The sequence below is a fragment of the Cyclopterus lumpus genome, chromosome 16 (assembly GCF_009769545.1).
Source record: "Cyclopterus lumpus isolate fCycLum1 chromosome 16, fCycLum1.pri, whole genome shotgun sequence".
Lineage (NCBI taxonomy): Eukaryota > Metazoa > Chordata > Actinopteri > Perciformes > Cyclopteridae > Cyclopterus > Cyclopterus lumpus.
Genome location: NC_046981.1, coordinates 12,875,870 through 12,897,677, shown reverse-complemented (window position 1 = coordinate 12,897,677; position 21,808 = coordinate 12,875,870). Strand labels below are relative to the sequence as shown.

General features: G+C 43.6%; 1 protein-coding gene across 2 annotated transcripts; it reads right to left on the bottom strand.

The window, feature by feature from the left end:
* Positions 1 to 1,455: 1,455 nt before the first annotated feature.
* Positions 1,456 to 21,606, bottom strand: atp1a3b (ATPase Na+/K+ transporting subunit alpha 3b). Of its 2 annotated transcripts, none has more exons than XM_034553742.1 (23): positions 21,355 to 21,606; positions 21,116 to 21,208; positions 11,107 to 11,187; positions 10,412 to 10,471; positions 9,393 to 9,596; positions 9,101 to 9,214; positions 8,484 to 8,618; positions 8,273 to 8,390; positions 7,817 to 8,085; positions 7,238 to 7,436; positions 6,883 to 7,127; positions 6,588 to 6,780; positions 5,846 to 6,021; positions 5,608 to 5,744; positions 5,376 to 5,526; positions 4,684 to 4,852; positions 4,400 to 4,554; positions 4,157 to 4,280; positions 3,814 to 3,959; positions 3,591 to 3,721; positions 3,370 to 3,471; positions 3,163 to 3,254; positions 1,456 to 2,456 (listed from the first exon to the last, which is right to left on the bottom strand). In XM_034553742.1, exons 2-23 carry the CDS (start codon positions 21,119 to 21,121, stop codon positions 2,428 to 2,430), a joined length of 3,036 nt encoding a protein of 1,011 aa, XP_034409633.1. In that variant the 5' UTR covers positions 21,122 to 21,208; positions 21,355 to 21,606; the 3' UTR covers positions 1,456 to 2,427. The 2 variants fall into 2 exon arrangements, with proteins under 2 accessions (XP_034409633.1, XP_034409632.1); XM_034553741.1 differs by having other exon boundaries at positions 11,107 to 11,226; positions 21,355 to 21,594.
* Positions 21,607 to 21,808: the final 202 nt, after the last annotated feature.

Sequence of the window (21,808 nt, the reverse complement as noted above, 5' to 3'; positions counted from 1 at the left end):
TTATTTTACTTGTGGCAGTGAGGCTCATTTAAAATAGATGACCCTTGTGGCACAGTTACAGTGTGTTCTCTTAAGATTAAAGATATACTGCCTTGCTTTGCTTGCCGTAATGTAACCTCTAGAAAATAACTTTTATTACTCGTAAAAGTTGCTATTCCTTCCTGAACACATCATTCATGTACTTTTTCTGATTTCTTATGGTCTTGAAAGATGAGTTTGGTGAAATAGTAGGACATGGATCCCTTTGTAAGACTCTCCTCCCTGAAGCTCATGCATGTTGATGTCAGACTCAGCTGACATGTCTGTTTTGGTGCATTACTCTGGGTGGCTGCCAGCTCCTCTGCTCTCTACATTTCAATTCACAACACTAGGTGGCATCCCAACAGCATATTTATACCTAGTCATTGTTCTGCTGTGTTGTACACAACTTACTGCGGAAATTAACAAATCTGCACCCAAGTGTAATGAAATAATGTATTATTGACTACACCAAATATGATTATTTAATTTTTACATTTGAATATGTGTTGGAATAACAGTGTATCTGTATTCTTATCAACATACATTAGGGTGATATAGGGTAATATCATCAGCATGTTACAATCAATAGAGATATGGCCTCACACAATAGGATAAATATAATTTGACCACAGGGATCAACACTACTTTGGTGCAGACTTAACAATGTAACATATTACATGCTTTTAAAGGGAGTGTTTGTTGCAGGTCTATGGTAAGGTGTGGCATTCATTTATTTGTATTTAGTCAGAATATGTCACCTTCATGATGGATGCCTTATCATTAGCTGTTTTTAAGAAAGAGCACTAAAGAAAGACAAAGACGATTTAAAAGATAAGCATATCTTTGTTCTAAAGTGTGAAGTGTAGGTGTTCATCAGACAGAGAGACACATAGACAGGTCTAGGTTGTATTAAATGTTCTAGATGTTTTATTGGTGTTGGTTTCGTTTATTTGACACACACGTTCTACTAGTTGTGTTTTATTTTCTTCTTCTTCTTCTTGACTTTCAACTCTTGCAGCCGTCTGAGATCGATCCAGCCCGAGACCGCTGGCCCATCACTGGTCTCCAACACATACATGCACACAGAACCGGGCCACACCAGCCTGCACCAGGACTTGGACCGAACCAGAGTTGGACCCGATCCAGTATCACGGACCGCAGGCGCATGGTCTCCCCATCACCACTCACCACATCATATCATTATCATACCTGCAGTGAACGGGAACCTGAGCACCTTGGTTGGTGTCGGGTGTCTTTTGGTAAAAACACAACCTTAAAACACGGCTCTGCTGTTACAGTTTTAGAATAGCCTCCTGAAAAACCAGCAAAAGAAAACTGAAACCAAACAAAAGACAGAAACAGAGAGACGTGTCTCTTGCTTTTTCCTATTTCACCAATATTGTTGATGTTATTCTTCATGAATTTCTCTCGAGCTGTTTTTCCAACATGTTTTTTTTATTGTTTCATTTAAATTCAGTATAGAATTATATAGATTTCCTAGAGCACACAGAAAGATTGAGTTGTATTTACCAACTTGGGGGGGAGGGGGGTGTACTGTAATAGTTATTAACAAGGACAATGGTTCACACAGTGCACACAAACAGAGACAAACGGGGCGGGAGGGAGGGGAGGGGTGTGAGAGACAGAGGGGGAGAGAGGGGGGACAGGACGCCATGGGGTGTGCTTTGTTAGGCCTAAATGAGGAAAAGCAGCTCTCACGTACCCCCCCTCCCGTCTTGGAAATAAAAAACACAAGTAAAATCATCGAAACCCCCCGTACCCCACATATTAAAAAAACAACAACACTGTGGCCGTTGAGAACGGAATAGAAGGGAGATGAACACTCCGCTGGTCCTCCAGACATGAGAGGCGAGAGGCGGCAGTCGAAGTGGTGTCGGCGGTGGGATCTCACTGTGTGATCTTTACATCTTTGTGTGATTGGGGGACAAGCAAAAGGATGGCAAGGAGGGAGAAGAGAGAGGGGAACGAAGGTATAGAGACAGACGAGGGGGAGAGAGCAGGGGGAGAACAGGGAGGGGAAGGAGCTGGATGGCCCTTTTTTGCAGAGCATGGACACTCCCTTTGTATCCTTAGCTCATTCAAATCTACATACACAATATGCAGCTGCCGTTTGGTAGATATATTGGTTTATGTACACAGCAGTGAGAGAACACATGCAAAGAGTATCATAGGAGATGGGAGAAAGGGGGGCGGGTCAATGTCAAAAGTTGTAAAGGTGCTTTTGCTGTTTTAAATCTTTGGGGCAGTATTGATGAAAATTGCTTCAAAGCGTTTTTTGTCTTTAAGGGGGAGGGGCATCTGAAGGTGTGTCTTGCCAGGGATGGAGTGACAGGGGGGAGAAATAAGTGGAACATGTAGGGGGCTTGAGCAAAGATGCTCCATTGATCAATAGTATGTCTCTCTTTCCACCCAACCTGGAATGCAAATGAGAGAAAGAAAAACACAGAAGTTCAGACAGTCAATTTAGTGCTTTCAAGTCATATTGTATGCAGATTGTCCATTGAATTAGCATTAGTTAAAGGACTAGGTAAACATTTTGTTAGCGTATCCTATAAGATAAGATAATAAACAGACTGGAAACGGGTGAACAGCGAGCCTTGCTCTGTCCGACGATACAACATCTGACTTTTAAACACATAACTTAACATGTAAAAACTACACGTTGTGGATTGAGGGGAGTTATGAGCTGGACAACTTCTTGGCTGGGTGCAATGACTTGGACTAATCTCGTCATCGCCGCGACTTTGCCAAGGAAGCAACTGAGACTCCAGGAAGTTACCGCGCCAACAAATCCAGCGTTAAAAAACCCACAACTTCCTTTATAGAAAGGGGCATTCACAAAGGGCAGTATGTAGGATCTGGTGGCATCTAGCGACGAGGTTGCAGATGGCAACCAACTGAACTATGGTGGCCCCATCTATAACCAGTGTTTGGTTTGTCCGTTCTGGGCTACTATAGAAACATGGTGGCAGGCTCCATGAAGAGGACTTACTCCGTATGGCGATATACACAAGTTATTCTAAAAGGTAATGTAAACGTATTATGCACCTAAGAAAACAAACGTATTAATACGAGATTCCATTTCTGCCAATAGATTCCCCCTAAATGCTACAAACTCACCTCCAGGGTTCCTACGAATGAGAAGTTTTCGAACCTCATCATAGACAAAGATGAGAAAACTGTAAGGGAACGCACAAAACCACCAGCTAGGCCTGTGGGCAAGACAAGAGAACAACAAGGGTTACAAATAATCAAGTATATAGACACGACGCAATATGTGAACCAGAGTGACTGCATATGTATCCATGCGATACAGGTGGCACTCACTTTAGTGGATACATCCTGAGTGCCACATCCATGCCTGGGCAGTAGGACAGGAAGGCAGCCAGGGCTGTCTCTTCAAACAGGCCGAAGATCAAGATCTTGTTCCTGGGTGGAGACACAACACGCGTTACATATTAGCACATCTTTTTGCCAATTTTGGCAAAGATAAATGACTTAAAAGGACACGTTTAAGTATGTCGGTATCCCAATAAATGTGGTCTCACCTCATGCCCTGCTGGAACACAGAGTTACGCCTGGTCTTGCAGACGATGACATCAGCCCACTGCACGACTACAATACTGACAAAGAAGGCTGTGTGGCACGTGAACTCCACAATCTTCCTCTGCTCGTATGTCTGAGGGCAAGAGAGGGCAGACACAGTAAGATAAAGTAAATAAACGAGAAAACACCTGAAAGTCCACGCCAACACCAAAGCCACACACTAACCCATTGCTGCCCGTAGCTGTCCTCCAGGTCGTTGACACTGCGGTCGTCCCAATTGAGCCTGATGCCGACGAGTTGAGTGGGCAGGAAACCATTTTCAGCCAAGATGACAAAGTAGGCGAAGAAGCCTCCCAGAGCCTGAATCATACCTGAGGAAAAAACACTTTTTATTAATCTAGTTTACCCCCCAAAAAACATTGCAGATAGGCCCAAAGATAACCCAGCTGTAATGTGTGAACAATGAAAGGTGGATAAAGATTGTAATTACTTTCAGGCAACTAGGATCAGACTTCAATCCAGATCAAAGACAATTCTGAGCTTGGATCAGCGGCAACATTTCACCTACCAATTTGTCCATAGGCAATGCTGATAAGCCTCTCATTCACCAGCTTGTCCCTGAATGGGTTCCTGGGCTGACGCTTCATGATGTCGCTCTCAGCTGCTTCATAAGCCAGTGAGATGGCTGGCACCTGAGGGACGAGGGAGGAATGGGGACTTTTAGTACATGATAAGATGTGTGCTATCAACAGGAGATGTTTTCAGTGTCGAGATTTAGTGAAAGCTGCGTGAGTGTTTTATCTGCTCTCACCATGTCTGTTCCCAAGTCAATACAGAGGATGGTGATGGTTCCCAGTGGCAGGGGGATGTTGACAATGATGAACAGCAGGAAGGGGGTGATCTCTGGGATGTTGCTGGTCAAGGTGTAGGCAATGGACTTCTTCAGGTTATCAAAGATCAAACGGCCTGAATGGGGAAGAGCAGACAGGTTAGTTCCATCACGTGCTCAGTCCTACAGTTCGGGTCCCTGAAACCACTTGTACTCTACATCCTCAAGGATCACATGTTCCAGTTCGGTCCTTTGGGTCTTCTCACCTTCTTCCACTCCTGTGACAATAGAGGCGAAGTTGTCATCCAACAAGATCATGTCTGCGGCCTGTTTGGAGACATCTGAGCCAGAGATTCCCATGGCAACACCAATGTCGGCCTTTTTCAGAGCGGGCGAGTCATTCACACCATCACCTGTCACGGCCACAATGGCACCCTGGGAGAGAAGCAGGTGAGGGTGAGGTTATATTGCATGAATATATGGAAGAAGTTATACTTGGTAAATGTATTTATCTTTTAGATACTTTATTTTAGCTAGAGATTTAATACTCATATCAAACGAGTCAATACTTTACAAGTAACCCGTTTGTGTCATTTTAAAACAACCTCAATGTTTTCAAGACCTAAAAAGATGTCTCTTGTCACATTTAAATGTTTAAAATGTTATAATTAATTGATTTTATTTAGATTGAATTCAATAAAAAAAAACTTTTCTCAAATGCAATCTAACCATTCACAGTTCACAACCCGCCCGCCCCCCCTCAACATGTTTTCTGTATCAGTCAGGGAATAAAGTAGCGCCATCTGCTGTTGTAAAAGTGTAATGTTATTTGTCCCCAACGTAATCTCCATAAAGCATTCGGACAACACTGCATGGATTAGAGATTTAACCTCTACTTGTTCAAGTCGTTATTATCCATTCGGGGCTTTACTCTGAAACAATGTGAACATGCTCATACCAGCCGCTGGCAGCCTTCCACGATGATGAGCTTCTGCTGTGGGGAGGTCCTCGCAAAGACGATCTCTGTGTGATTCCTCAGGATGTCGTCCATCTGATCCTGAGACAGATCCTTGAGGTCTGTGCCGTGGATCACACAGGCCTTGGCATCCCTGAACACACACAGTGAGGCGTTGAACGTGGGTCTTTGTTTAGTGTGTTTTTGTGTGTGTTTTCCTGTAAGCATTCTTTACCTGGGGTTGACCTGGCTGACAGGGATGTTGAGACGGGCTGCAATGTCCTCCACTGTCTCGTTTCCCTCGGAGATGATGCCCACTCCCTTGGCAATGGCCTTGGCTGTGATTGGGTGATCTCCAGTGACCATAATGACCTAACGAGCAACATAAATGACATTTTATACCGTCATCACAAACAACCTTATTTTAAAAGATTCCAAGGAATAAAGACATTTGGTGTAAAGACAAAGCTCACCTTGATACCAGCAGATCGGCATTTGCCAACAGCATCAGGCACAGCAGCACGGGGAGGGTCGATCATGGACATGAGGCCAACAAAGCAAAGGTTGTCTGTCTGGAAGTTGACGTCATCTGTGTCGAAGGCGAAGCCCTTGGGGTACTGGTCTTCTGGCATCATCACGTGGCAGAAACCTGGAGTGAAAAGAAGTGTTTAGTGTTTGATTTGTGATGTCTAAGTATCAACCCACACCTTCTATTCCTGTCCTCTGACATAACTTCCAACACTCTTCGAAAAATTACATTTCAATAGTGCTTGTTCCTAATAATTGCACTGATTTTTCAAAAGATCTTAAGTAAAAAAAAAAAACATATGATCAGGAGCTGTCTAATATGTTGAAAATGTTTCACAATACTATTAGCTGTAATGTAACCAATGTCCTTTTAGTAACATTTCATACCGAAATATGTCAACCTCTTATGCAACAGACACTATTTAAAACCCTTTTTAGCAATATACAAAATGGGGCTCTGGCTGGGTATACGTTTTAATAAGCTGTTAATTAAGCAATGACTAAAATAATTATTTTTTCAGAAAGTAAAATCAATGGTTTGATATCATTTTGTGAAATGGAAATATATTATAGTATGGGGAATATCTAAATACCGTGGAAAATACTAAATACAATCCCCTGTTTGAACCTCAGGGCATAGTCCCTCCCTGTATCTTTGAATCTCTCCAGTTATATATATATTCTTACCCAGCACTCTCTCTCCCAGTCCTCCCAGCTCCATGTAGGCGTTCTGGAAAGATTCCTTCAACTCTTCATCCATAGGTTGTTCCTTCCCCTGTATCAGGATGGTGGAGCAACGGTCCAGGATCCTCTCAGGGGCTCCCTTCATCACCAGCAGGTAGCGGTTGTCATTGAGGTCCTCTGTCTCGTGCACTGAGAGCTGGAAGAGGAGAGCAGAGCATTCATTTAATTGAGTAAACGTGGTGTTTGTGCATATGGGTTTCATCTAGTGTACACAGCGGTAATACAACCGGTGACTTACCTGGTATTTGTTGGTGGAGTTAAAGGGGATCTCAGCCACCTTCTTGTTCTTATCCCTCATCGCCCTGACTGCGCCACAGGACAGCTCGATACACTTCAGCAGGGCGGACTCCGAGGCGTCGCCGGCCACGTCACGCTTCAGGATGGGCAGCTGGTCTTGTCCCGCTTTGAACTGAGCGCGGTTACACAGAGCGGCGACACGGGCCAGAGACAGCCACGTCACGGAGCTCTTGTCGAAAGAGGCACCTGGAGGAGAGAGGGTATTATTAACCTTCGTGGTTTTTAGTTATCATTTGTCCCTTTTCTAGTCGTGACATATTTTATCAGTGGTGGCTTTATGCCCGAGCTTTACTCACCAGACTGGTCCTCTGTGGTGTCGGCCTCGTGGATCTGGTTGTCGAACCACATGTGGGCCACAGTCATCCTGTTCTGGGTCAGGGTGCCGGTCTTGTCAGAGCAGATGGTGGAGGTGGAGCCCAAGGTTTCCACAGCTTCCAAGTTCTTCACGAGGCAGTTCTTCTTCGCCATACGTTTGGCAGTCAGGGTCAGACATACCTGCAGACAAACACATGTACAATGTTAATCATCATTGTGATTGGATGCATCGCCTGTCAAGCTCAAATAGAATGTATCCGTTTCTTGATGCTCACGATTAAAAAAGTATTTTTTATTTATTTTCATAGCACCGTACGAATTGAAAGATGCATGTAATAACACTAACATAAAAAGCAATGTAATATACAACGTCATTTAATTAAATTTAACCACAAGCATCGATAAAAGACATATAGAAAGAAAGAAAATTAAGAAAATACTATGTATCCAAAATGAGCAATAACAACAGATTGCAAAAATAATATGCCATATGATACCAAAGTATCCAATTCAAGCAAAAAGGGCCAAATATATATATATATAATTATTTGTCTACTTACAGTGACAGTGGCCAGCAGACCTTCAGGCACGTTAGCCACAATGATGCCGATGAGGAAGATGACAGCCTCGAGCCAGGAGTAACCCAGGATGATGGCCAGGATGAAAAATGTGAGACCCAGGAAGACGGCCACACCTGTGATGATGTGGATGAAGTGCTCGATCTCCTTTGCAATGGGGGTTTTGCCTGTTTCCAGGCCAGAGGTCAGAGTAGCAATGCGACCCATGACTGTGCGGTCTCCGGTGCAGATGACAATGCCACGCGCTGTGCCTGGTTTGGAGAAAGAACACATATATAATGATGTGAAATATAATTTGCAGCATCAGGGCCTGTGTGATTAGTCCTATAAGTTAGCATTACATTTGAGTCTTAAAGTAAAGTTAGGAATTTGGTAATTTGGGGCTTTAAATCAAACCACAGGCACACAAGTTAATAATAGCACAGTATAGCACAATACCTTCCACGCAGTTGGTGGAGAAGAAAGCAAGGTTTCGGGTCTCCAAGGGGTTGTCATGGGTACAGTCAGGTGACCTGCTCTGAGGTTCTGACTCGCCTGTGAGGGAGGAGTTATCAACCTAATGGGAAACAGGGAACGTAAAACATGAAATTGCATACAACAAGAAGCAAGGCGTTGAATGTGTGTGTACTGTGTACGCATGTGTGTGTACCTTGCAGCCATGAGCGGAAACAACCCTGATGTCAGCAGGGATCCTGTCTCCTCCCTTCACTTCAACCAGATCTCCACCCACCACTTCTTCAGCGTTGATCTGTACCTTCTCACCCTCACGGATCACCAACGCTTGCTGCAGGGAGATATCAGTGATGGTTAGAAAACACACGCGCACCCAGGCATCGGACAATATTTAGAGTAACATGGTGTCTCAGAAAACGGGGAGTTTTCCTTCTTTTCCATCTCTTCATGTGAAAAGAACTGTCTAAACATATTGGGAGCAAATCATCCATTCAATCAGAACGCACAGTATGCACAACTATTTTCAGGCAGAGTGCGCCAACCACCAGCTGTGCCACCTCCTTATGCAATATAAAGTATTCACACTCTATCTTAGTGACAAGTAAAGAGGTAATGTGTGCAGGCTTACACAAACCAAGTTAACAGAGTGTCTGCTAAGTCACATTAACAAATCCTAATTTCTTGTGTCTGCCACTTGATTCCAAAATTCCTAAATATATTCACTTTACATACATGTCAGTTTCCCCTCTCCAGAGGGAATCCAAATAAGCTTTCAGACATAGCTTGATTTCTTTTGAGCAAACACATATTTACCTGAGGCACCATGTTCTTGAAAGACTCCATGATTTTGGAGCTCTTGGCCTCTTGAAAGTATGAGAAGCAACCAGTGATGACCACGACAGCTGTGAGCACAATTCCTAAGTACAACTGGAGAGAGACAGAGAGACAAACAGTCAAACATATGCGAGTGTGGTCGGTGGAAAAGCCCTGGAAGTCACTTAGCCGAGGTGTTATTAATGCCATACTTCAGAGTGGGAAGTGTGACGGATGTGTTAATGAGGTGTAGAAGGGTCAGATGTGACTAAGTGTGTGTGTGGATGCTCACATTGTCTCCTGCAGGATCGTCCTCAGTGGCTGCCTGGATGGCGTAAGCCAAGAAGCAGAGGATGGCGCCAGTCCACAGCAGGACGGAGAATCCACCAAACAGCTGGCGACAGAACTTGATCCACTCAGGGGTGGTGGGAGGAGGGGTGAGAGCATTGGGACCATCTCTGATCAGATACTCTGCTGCCTTGGCATTGGTCAACCCCTGGAGGGAGGACACAGACAATACAAACACACATTGGTTTAAGTTTAACATTCACATTTATTTAGTTGGACAAACAAAACCAAAGAATTATGCCATTTAGTGGCCAACTGGAAAATCTGTCTAAAACCACAGCTGTACATACCGAGACAAATATAACGTAGAGATAAATACTACACACACACACACACACACACACACACACACACACACACACACACACACACACACACACATATACATACACATATATATACACATATACACACACACATATATACATACACATATATACACACATATATATATATATATATATATATATATATATATATATATACATACATACATACATACATACATACACACACACACACACACATATACAAACACACACACATATAATATATATTAATATATATATACACATATATATATTAATATATAACATATCTATTACTATACATATATATTAATATACATATATATAGATATATTAATAGAATATTTAATAAATATCGTTATATAATATATAATTGTAATACATCTTATATATATATATATATATATATATACACACACACATATATACACACACACTATATATATTAATATATAGATATATATAGATATCTATATATTTATTAATATCTATATTAATATTAATAGATATATCTATATCAATATATATACACATATACATTCCCCACATCCTCTCTATTAATTTATATAATTGTAATATATATATATATATATATATATATATATATATATATATATATATATATTGCTTTTCACAACAAATATCGTCAACTCACCTGAACAATGTCAGTCTGGTATTTCCTGCATACTTCCTCTATGGACATCTTATGTTCCGTCTGGAAAAAAATAAACGATAATCAATACTCTGCATAGCTTAGTATGTTTAACAGTTGCCATTTTTTGCATGCAAGGGCAATTTAAAGAAAATAGTCCAAATTGAATCAAGAATTATGCTGATGAAAAAGAGTTTTGAGCTTTTTTTGCATTTTCAGAACATCCAATAACTTAATGTCAGTCAATGTAATTGGAAATGTACTCCATGCATGCAGTTCACCTGGAAGATAAGAGTATTTGGGCAGATTTATGGCGACCCAGGTGTGCATTTCTTGCGCTGGGATGCGGGATCAAAGTGACGAACTCCTGATAACAAGTCACCCCTCATACCAGTAATAATACATTTTGTTTTGGCCTGCATGGGAAATATTTCCTTTCTCTCCAAGAGAGTTGGTATCAATTCAGTTTCCTTTACTATATTCTCAAAGAACATGTTTTTCAAAAGTTAGAATAATTGACATGCATCCAAAAAATGCATGTTTGGTATAAAAAAATATATTAATAATTAAGGAATTGTAGTGTCAAATAAATCAGCTTTTTGACTGAGAGGATCAAAAGTGAATTGGCCTCAAACATATTTTAATCCAACACTCAGTTTCACAAGTATTCATCACAGATAAGGGAAGGGTTTACTTACAATGGGAACTTCCTTCTTCAGGTCATCCATTTCCTTTTCCTTGGCCCCCTTCTTCTTCTTGGGGGATCGGTCATCTTTGTCCTGTGTGGTGGCAACGCGGTAACTGTCTGACCGGCCATACTACAGACACACACATATGTTTTATACATGCCTTCGGACTAGATTCAGGAGATAGTAGCCTGTGCGCCTGTGTTTCTAATCTTCACTGTTCTCTGGGCTTGAACATTATATTAGCTCACTTAAAGCTCCACTTTGGCTGTGAAAATGCATTAAATGCTTTAAGTATTCATAGAACTGTATAATCTGGCATTCAAACAGTATTTACCAGTAACTGACTGCAAAGCCAGCGGGCTTTATTGAATTGCCCCTGGTTTCTCTTTCACTACACAGTAATACATAAGGTTGTACCCCTTGTGAAGTGGCCTCGTGAAAGTAGCCTGTATTTCGTTTATGAGGATGATGTCACACGAAGAGCATATACAAAACCTATTATCTTAATCAAAGAAAGATAAATGCATCACCTTGATAGCTGGCGTTTTTCTCTGAACAAAAACGTTCACATTAAACATGCACTATCACCACACACTAAAGCGTGCGCCTCCGGTCTGCTCGGCCACATCTATTTGATCCCTCCACTGATCAAATAATTGTTGTTCTGATGTCCACACGCGTCTAATGGACACAATCACGGGCAAATGGTTTAACCTGTAGGTTTGAGCTATTCGCTTCCTGGCCTTTTTCATTTATCTAGCAGCAAGAACATGAGAGAGAGAGCATCAAAGGCTTTCCGATTAGATTCTAGTACGTTCTACACTATTAGGGCAGATGCATCAGAGACACTTTGATGTCAAAGATTGAAAATTAAGTCTCAAGTGCACACACACACACACACACACACACACACACATCAAAGGTCCTCGTCCTCTTCCGCCTGCCCGTGTTTCCTGGTACTCTGTAACTATAATCATCACTTCAGAAATTGGCGTATGTTGTTAAACTAGACGTGAGTGGACTAATAATAATCCAGATCTTCTCCAGCACTTCACATTCTAGTCTTTCTAGGTCTTTAGCTGTAACTCTAGCCTGAAGGAGAGCTGCTTGACTTGCTGGGCCACGTCAATACAGATGTCACCTCATCAAGGGTCAGAGGTCACATGGAGAGGAACAAATCCTTCCCAGGAGGTGTGAGAGGGTCCTAGTGGTCAAGCCCTTCACAGACAAAACTAAGTCATCAAGGAAATGGCCATCGGTGGCAGATCAATGCAGTCAAATTAATAGTAAAGTCTAGCTATTGAAGCCACACAATTCAGCCTGAATCAGACAGAAACATCAATAACTAATAGTCAAGGACAACAACACCCTTAATTAAGGTGTGTGTCAAGAATTAGGTTCAAGGTTACAATTTTATTGATAACTTAAATTTGATAAGAGTCACTGGCTGCCTCTTATAAAATCAAAAAACCACTGTGTGGTGAAATTCCCTGAACCCTCTAGTGGTACAAAACAGGCAGTGCCATTATCAGGACTGCAGCATACACAAGTAACTTCTGCCCGGTTTTCCTTCTTTGCATGTGACAGCATCGTTACATATTTACATAAGCACCAGTAAGAAAGTATGAATGGAGATCCCACAATCTCCACAAGTACTCACACACCCAAACCACACAAACTCTTGCCAACTAGAACAACTCGCCCCTTCAATCCCCACCGTGGGAGCTGTGATCTTACTGCCGTTGAGTGAAACTCTTGTGAAATCATGCCTTTATAATGTGGTAACAAAGACCTGTCTTTCTAGTTTGTCATCGTAAAAAAATAATAGAGCAGCTTCTTGAAGCAGCATGTATACTCTCACTCGTTTAATTGTGGAGCTCGAGCTGCTCAACGACCGCTGCTGAATTCAAAGCAAACAATGAAACCCTTCGTTCGAGCATGTCAGGCAGAGAGTAGCATGTCAGTGGGAAGGAGCTGTTTGACCTGACTGCAAACACCCACACCCACCCACACCTACCCACACACACAAACACACATATGCAAACACACATGGCTCTGCAACAAAGGAGCAGGTGAGCAAATGTCTTTGCCGCAGCAAGACCGGGCAGGCTTGGTGAGGCAGAGGCTGCATCAAGAAGAAACTGATGCAGTGGAAAATTACTGCTGCTCATCCCCTTTGAGACAGAACCGGGATGTGTGCGTGTGTTCCCATTGAGATAGAGGGTGTGTTGGCACATTCATGCATGTGTTATATGCATGAATGAACGACGGCTCCAAATCTCTTATTTAGAGATTGCGGGTGTTGACTAATATGGAGAGTTACAGGATTTACTGTCTAATCGGTATCAAATCGGCGCCATCGTCTAAAAGATGACAGACTGGCATGAGTGTAAGTATGCATTTGTTGGTACAATATTCTGGTTGTGGCTAGTTGGTCTGCAGACAATGAGGAACGCTGCAAATACACATTTAGGAAGCATTGTCAACGGCGCACCTGCTCTACTGAGCATATGCACTCTGCCATTTATATCATAATCATGGACACACACTGTCCTCCTATCACAAACACACATATGCCCAGACAATAGAAGTGGTTGGTATGGAGAGTGCCAAACAAAGTGATACGTGGTGAAAAGTAGAGACACGGAGAGATGGATGTTGAGGGGGTGGATGACGGACGGCATTGGGCACATGGAAAAGGAGACATCAGTGGGAGGTGAGAAGCAAAGACAGATAAAGAGTGAGAGAGGCAGGTGGAGAAAGGGGCACAGGGTGAGAGAGAGAGAGAGAGAGAGAGAGAGAGCGCTGTTGTCACCCTTCGTTCATGCTTCTAATTAGATATTGACCAGCAGTCTTTGTCTGCTGGCTCTGTGTCAGTGTATGACCTGCAGTAACCCCACTCTAATAGATTACAAAACCTTACACATGTTGTGTGTGTGTGTGTGTGTGTTTGTGTTACTTTGAGCATGTCTTCACATATGCTAATAGTTTATATTCTCACTCCAGGCGTCTGTGTGTGTATGCGTGTGTGTGTGTGTGTGTGTGTGTGTGTGTGTGTGTTTGCGGATGTAGTTACCAGCATGACTCAAAGATAAAAGAGATTTATCTTGTGTTGTGTGTACAGTATGTGGAGAATTCTAAGTGCATACCTGGCTTTGTGTATGTAGGTGTGTGTGTGTGTGTGTGTGTTAGCCTCTCATTTACCCCCTTCCACACACACACACCCTGCTACCTGATACGATGTATCTTTGTTGCACCTAGACTATGTTGCTGACACTAAACAAGGGAAAGCCTTCAAACTATTTATGTAACTCTCCATTTAAATCTGTTGTTATTGTAGTTTAAGTCTATCTGTCTGTATATCTGTCCCTGTCATCACCACTTTTAATTTGAATTATTCAGCAGAGAAAGATGGAGTCCATATTGCGTACATATATTACTTGAGTATCGTTGCATTTGCAGGAGACATCAAAGTGTGCCTGCCTGAGTGCGTCTGTGTGGGTGTCCGGCTGCCTCACACCGCTCTGGGTAATGTAATGAGGAAGGAAACAGAGACTCGGGGCTGGAATTACAGACGCTCGCTCTCCCACAAGCACAGACAAACGGACTGATGGACAGACGCATCTCTGACATTGGCAGGGATTGGAAATGCTCCTCTATGGATTACATAGTGCAACCACTCACATCCAGTTCCATGTTGGCTTGTCAAAATCTGCCTAGAAATATCAATCATTTTTAAAAGCTTCACATATATGTTTGTGCATTTGATTTTTGATCCTAAATGACTCTACAGGCCGGCTCTAAACTAAAATAAATCTTGCGTTTTGTCCTCTGATGAACGACGGTGTGTTTGGAGGGCAAGTAACCATGGTGACCAAGCTCAGCAGTGGCCTAGTACTCTTAGGATCCCCTGATGTTCTCAAGTAATAATTGATGCATCTGAAACTGGACACTGTATTCTCTGCTGTAGAATAGAGACGGGTAATTCATTCAAATAAATACTGTGCGTTTTTGTGTGAGCAGAGATGCGTCATTGTGTTGGCCACGGTCCGTGTGTGCAGCGTCTACACGCATTGCGGCAGAGGGAGGAAAGCAGATGTAGAGCGAGAGGGAGACCAAGTGATTGTGAAATAAAAAAGAAGACACAACTCAAAATAAATAGAGAAGGAAAAAGCTGCCATCCTACTCGGAGGATCTGTACTGTCTAACTTGAAAGAGGATTTGCCCTGTTCAAGGCAAAGTTGGACTTGTACCATAAAACTACACAGTTGTAATTTCCTTTGGCAGATGGACATCAAATAATTCCACTCTAATGTTATTACAACAAGAGTCTTGTTCAAACTAGGAGGAGTGGCACCTGGGAACATTATCACACCGAGCATCGTGAGGACAACGGGCCGAGGCATGCCCACCGATGGCGGGGGTTGACTGGGGCTGGCACGCACCGTCTTTTCTTCCACTTTAATTGCACGCATGAGGAATCCTGTAACAGGGCGAAGTTATGTGCGTATATATACACACACACACAAGTGGGGTTTTCTCTAAATCTGGAACTCAAATGAGGAAGTGGTTTGTAGAAAGAAGAAATGCCACCCTGCTCCATTTTAAATCATCCCGCAACCACCATCACAGTATTCGTCATAGCAGCATGTGAGGCTACACTTCCTCTCTTTACAGAGCAGCCAGATGCATGGTCACATCAGCACTACATCATGGCATGCATGTTTTGCACCATGACAACCGAGCTGAGGAAATACTCATTTGTCTTTTTACTTGTGCTCTGAGCTCATGGATGTTTTACAAAATGACTAATGGTGGTGCATAATAGCATAAATACTATATTTCTACCTGTTTTTACAGGTAACTTCACTAAGAGATTGGGTCTAATTCATGTCATCTTCTGTTGTAGTGCAGTAAGCCGGTTGAGGCTGCAGGTTGAAGGCCCTTTGTCTTCAGTCTGGCCGATATGACTGACAGTGTTTATTGGGAAATAGCATCTGTCTTGTAGAGGAGCTACAATACTTTAGCTCTACACTTTGCCTGTCCCTCTCAATCGTCTATGAGTTATAAAGGGGGGAAATAATTTTGTCAACACATGATAATGTTCAAATGTATGAAGGCACACAAGTGAATGAACATATAGTGCATGTGAAATATATCCTGGTTTGTAATTAAATGTCTGCATCTGCGCACATGTAACGCTGCGCGTGTGTGTGTGCGTGTGTGTTGTTGCATGCGTGCGTGTGAATGTGTGACCTTGCAAGGTCATTGGACCATCTGCTGTATCTTGCAGCAGGATGGCAGGGCTCTGGGCCACAGTGGGGGACATAGCTGTTGGGATTAGCTAGTCTGATTACTACACTGGATTAGCTCTACGTGCTTCATCCTCTTTGTTTGTATCACTCCTCTTTCTCCTCAATTTTCTCTCAGGAAAATCAAATGCATCTGTGCAATCTCCACATTTATCATGAGGTCTTGGTGCACAATAATTTGGTGAATGCCTTCCAACAGCACTGAGTAAATGACTGGATTAGACGGTTACTTTGAAGAGATGATTAGGATTTGAATGCCATGTAAAAAGAGACTGTTAAGATATTTGTTTGTCTTATCTGTATCAGTCTTGAGAGTGATATGAAGGCTTGTTATCTTTCCACCGAACAAAGTGAACAGGCATCAAAAGGAGGAGATTCCAGATATCAGACGTGAAGAAGAAAGGGAAAAGATGGCGTCAAACGCCTTTCTAGTGCAACAGTCCCAGGGACGTTCTGCTACGCCCGAGTGGCAGTTTAATTTAAAACATGTACAAGTAATTAAATAGTATATGTATTCACTGCTGTATAAAACAACTGTGGCCGCTTAAGAGCACTAGAAAATGTTAATCTCTAAATCACATGAACACAAAGAGACAGAGAGAGAGATTAACTCCTTTTAGCTCTCAAATCATTGACTGTATGTGCTTTCTCCAAAAAATCAAAAAATAAATATGAGCAAGAAAAGATTTAGACTTAAAATGGCAACCCCTCTTGCCCCCCTCCATTCTGTCCATCCCAGAGAGCTCTGAGGGATATATTTGCTCTGTAGTGTTTGAGTCTTGGCATGTGTGAATGTGGCCTGGTCTAGATTAGTATTGTAAATCTTGGTTTGTTGGTGCCTGTAGAAAACATGGCATCTCTCCATGGCGTGAGAGAGGCCTAAGCTCCCATAGTTATGTCCAGATGTGCACGCACGCACGAATACATACACATTTTCAAGCATGTGTTGCTTTGTGATTCTAAACCAGGTTCTGTTGTGTTAAGTGCATCTGAATGAATGGACAATCATTCACAATTCAGGCATATAATTACTGAACATCTTAAAACAATTTGATATGTTTTTACTGAATGGCATCATTACGTGGAAACAAAATACAAAACAAATACAGTAAGGTGTTTGATTTGAACAAACCTTTGTCCATTGTGGCTGCCCAGTGTTATACTTTGTGCATTCACACAGGGAATGCGCACACATTTACAGTTACTCACACACACACACACACTTCAAACATACACACATCTCCAGGACAACATCCTGAATTAGTCATGTCGTTGTAGTCAGGCAACCTTCCCTCTCTGAATCGCTCTCTTTATGAGAGACCATCAACACGTTAATGTTGGAAAACTGTTTGTCAATCACTGTCGACTGTAATCCTGTTTAAAAGTAATATATGAAGACGACAGCACTGACCTTTAATTTTATTAGAATTACACAAGTGTCTTGTCCTGTTAGTCTAACACTAGCAAACTACTGTTTTTTGCTGAGCCACAAGAGGAATGTGGACTCTGTCCTTCAGCAGGACTCTCACTGAAGACAAGGCCTCATTACAGTGGATATCTATTCATCAGAAGCCTCCAAGATGCTTGAAGGGGAATTTCAAAGGTCTCCATATTGATCTTAATTGACCCCTAGGCCACCGGGCAAAAAGATCCCAGCTGGCTGTGCGGTCATAGAGACCATGCGGTTGATCAGATCCTATGGACGTGCTTTTCTATTGGTTCCTGCGACACGAAGGACAGATCCGCTGTGGTACAGTGCAGCCTATCAGCATTGGGCACCAGGTGCAGTGGGGAGGGATGTGCAGTACTCTGCACCAAACTGAGGGCTGGGCCTCTGCAGAGGCCACACACATCATACTCCTGAACTACCTTCACTGACACCTAATTTCTTCTCCGTCACTGCACACGCCTCACTAGTGCCAATATAAACGTACAGGCTGTTCTAAAAACCTTTACGTCGTGACACAGGTACTTAGTGAGTCTAATCAAAGTCTTATCGGGATCTCAACACTAACAGGAGCTCAGCCACAATGCCTTCACAGCAGCTCAGCCACACCCCTCTTCACCAATATGACCTTCCATAAAAAAGCCTTAATGCTACTGCTACGCCTTCATTTCTCCTGGGGCACCAGCTCACCGACACACACCACACTCACCCTGCAGTCAATGTCCTACGAGGATCACCCAACCACATCCCTCATCTCCCTATCCCCTCTGTCTCCCATTCTCCTGATAACCAAGCCCACAATGTGAAGCAAGAGGAAACAGGAGCTATGGTAATGTGAGCCTCAGGTCATTATCCTGTAACAAGATATACAGCTAGGCAGCCCTCCCCCACCTCCGTCATTTTAAATCCCTCTCTCTACACCTGCAGACCAGCCACTACTAGATCTGCCCTTCCTCCCTCTCTCTCTCTCTCTCTCTCTGTCATTCTTGCTCTCTCAGCAGTGACACCCTCCCCCATCAGTGTCACGTGTGTCAAGGTAAAAATCTCCTCCTATAGTCTCATCAGCATCAGCTATACATAGCTGCGATCATGCAGAGAGGAGAATAATGAGCAAGATGAGTGGGTGTGTGCGAGTGAAAATACATTTCATCAGTTCTGCCAAATTAAGACTATCCATCAAAATGTGCCAGTTGTCTCTATTTCATCCCTGAAACAAGCCCAAGAGTTGCACTACAGCATCATCTACTGTCTCTGAGCACTGTCCTTTCTGCGTGCTCCTCGTGCCAACCTATCACAGCTCTTTACTGGGAATTTCCACACCAGAGGCCCCGCCCCCGGTTTGACGCAGAAGGCACGTCGCATGCGATGCCCCCCGCGGCCTTGGGGAAGGACAGCTGGCAATGCCATCGCACAGTGCGCCAGTGCAAGATTCGCGAGAAAAAGAAAGAAAGAAAAAAGAGATGGATAGCGAGAAAGGACGTGTGGTGGGCCGGCAAACGTGTGAAAACGAGATCGGTCCCATCACTCCAACTACTCAGCCATCCATCCCCTTTTTCCATTCAGGGTGACCTCAGCCGTCATCGAGTGAAAGTCAAGGAAACAGCAGCTCGCCATGGACGCTCATTTCCCGTTATTTCATGAATAAAATAATAATTTCTGGAGAGCTGCGGCATCTTCCGAAAACACAGCATAGCCTTCATGCGTAAGCTCCCTTTGCGCGCACATCGCGTTTGACGCAGTGCCCACTAATGCTGCCGGGCGAGCCGAAGCCTTCATCTTGAACGTCTCCCTCCGCAGATGGGCCTGCGTTTCAGATGCTTGTGTAACTGCGACGACATCTGCATGCACTGCTGCTACAGAGGTGGATATCTCTGAGCGCTGCATGGTCCCTGGTCTGCGGCGTCATGCCCACCGCATCATTTTTAACAGACACACTGCGGTCGGAATAAAAATGGCAACTCCTTCCGCAGGATGGAGAAGGGGCAGAAATTACGCAACAGCTCATACCGGCAGTCGCATCTGCATCTTGGAATTTTCCGGCAGCGCTGTGTTTTTCCACCAGCCTCCTGTGATTAATTTGCATGACTAGTAAATATATAAATATATTTATATAACCGTTAACAGCGCAGATGTTTTTTTTTTTTTTTTTACTGTTTAACGGTGTGCGCACCAGATTAGAGCGCATATGTAACGAGCACATCGTGCTCTCGGTGAAGGCCTACTGGTCGCATCATTTCTTTAATCTTCATTTTGTGTAAATGTGTTCACTTTTGGTGATTATAGAGTCCCTGTTATGTCACAAATTAAAGGGGAAATAAGCTGGCGACGCGCTTATTCCCAGTAACCGCATTATGACGCATGGGTCGAGGATGAGACTCCTCCGCTGATAGCAAGGACGCGATGGGCTCAGCATCTTCCCAATTCACCGCCAGATGCTTCTCTCGTGCTGGACCAGGCCGAAGAGAGGGCAGTGCCAGCGGGGTTTAAAGCGAGAGAGCACACGACGGGGGGAGGGAGGGAGGGGGTGGGGGCGGGGGGCAGCGAGGGCGTGAAGGAGGTCACAGTACATCCTGTTCATTCATCACTGAGAAAGATCTACAGCATAATGTAGGCCTCATTTTGTGCCTTCAAATGTTACAAAAGGTTTTTTTTCTAACCCACATGTTAATGTCGGGTGAACAGATTAGTTCTCTAACACGTGCACCCCCCCCTCCCTCTCTCCCACACCAGAGCTCTGGAAGAACAACCCCCGATCGGGCCTACCATGGCTGGCAAGGTTATAACGTCGAAGTCGGCCCATCAGAGACTTGGAATACACACGACGTACCGACAACCTCGAAACCACCGAAATCACACACAAGCCACTCATCAGTGTGTCAAATATGATCTCTGTGCATGTTTAAAATGACCGAGTGAATGAGAGAAAATGACACGATCGGATCACATTTCAATATTTCAATACGTGTAAAAACAATCATTATATTCGAGTCAAAACCAGGCTAAAGTCAAATCACAGCGCGTCGTGAAATACCGCTGCTTTCTATGGCCGCGCGTCAGTTTGTCGCAGTCTCGGAGAGCAGGGCAACGGGCAGTTCCGCATTAGTCAATGTCAATGAGACAAACGGAATTTCCATAGAGGAAAAAATGACATCACATCAGCCCTTCTTTGTGAGGGGTAACATATCAGGCTAGCGCTGGTTTCTCAGGCCACTTCAGGTGGGGTACAACGCAGTTAGAAAGTCGGAATCGTCAGTCTTACCCCCATGTTGGCGCAGTCACTCTTCTCCTCTCAGGTGATGCACGACTTGAGAGGTGTCAGCCCCTCGAGATGAATTATATCAAAATGCCTCGCCTTGAAAAAAAAATGAAAGAGAATGTGCTCAGTTTTCAGGGCTGCTTAAATGAAAAATGAAGAAAAAAAAGACGTCAGGGCAGTTATCTATAGATCTGACAACATTTTTTTTTTTTTTTTTTTTTGAAACAAACGGTCGCTCAAACCTTCCAACGGATTAGGCTTCAATCTTTCCCTCCCCCGTGAGACGTCTTTCAAATGAAATGTTGCGGTCTCGAGCGGAGCATCACGCGGGGATGCGCTTCCTTCCTTTGCTCTCTGATACTTGCGGAGAAAGACCGGCGAAACTAACGAGCCGCACAGCTATTTTTTCAGGAGTTGATCTCCTTCCGCCGCTCTGACGGTTTCCGCAGTACTCCTCTAGCCGCACTACTCCGCCAGTGGAAGAAGCGCCGCCCAAGCAAAAGAGTGAACCGAAGGGGCTATTAAACCCGCCCCCACCGAGCAGCTGGCCAATCATAATTCGGAGCATCTCATCGGTGATGGGATCGCTAACCAATTGGTTTAATCACAGTCCTCCAGCGGGCCAATAGAAAGCTCATTCTGCCCCTCCTGCTTTACTGCAGAATACCGAGACTCGCAGCCAGCAGCTTTGCGAGT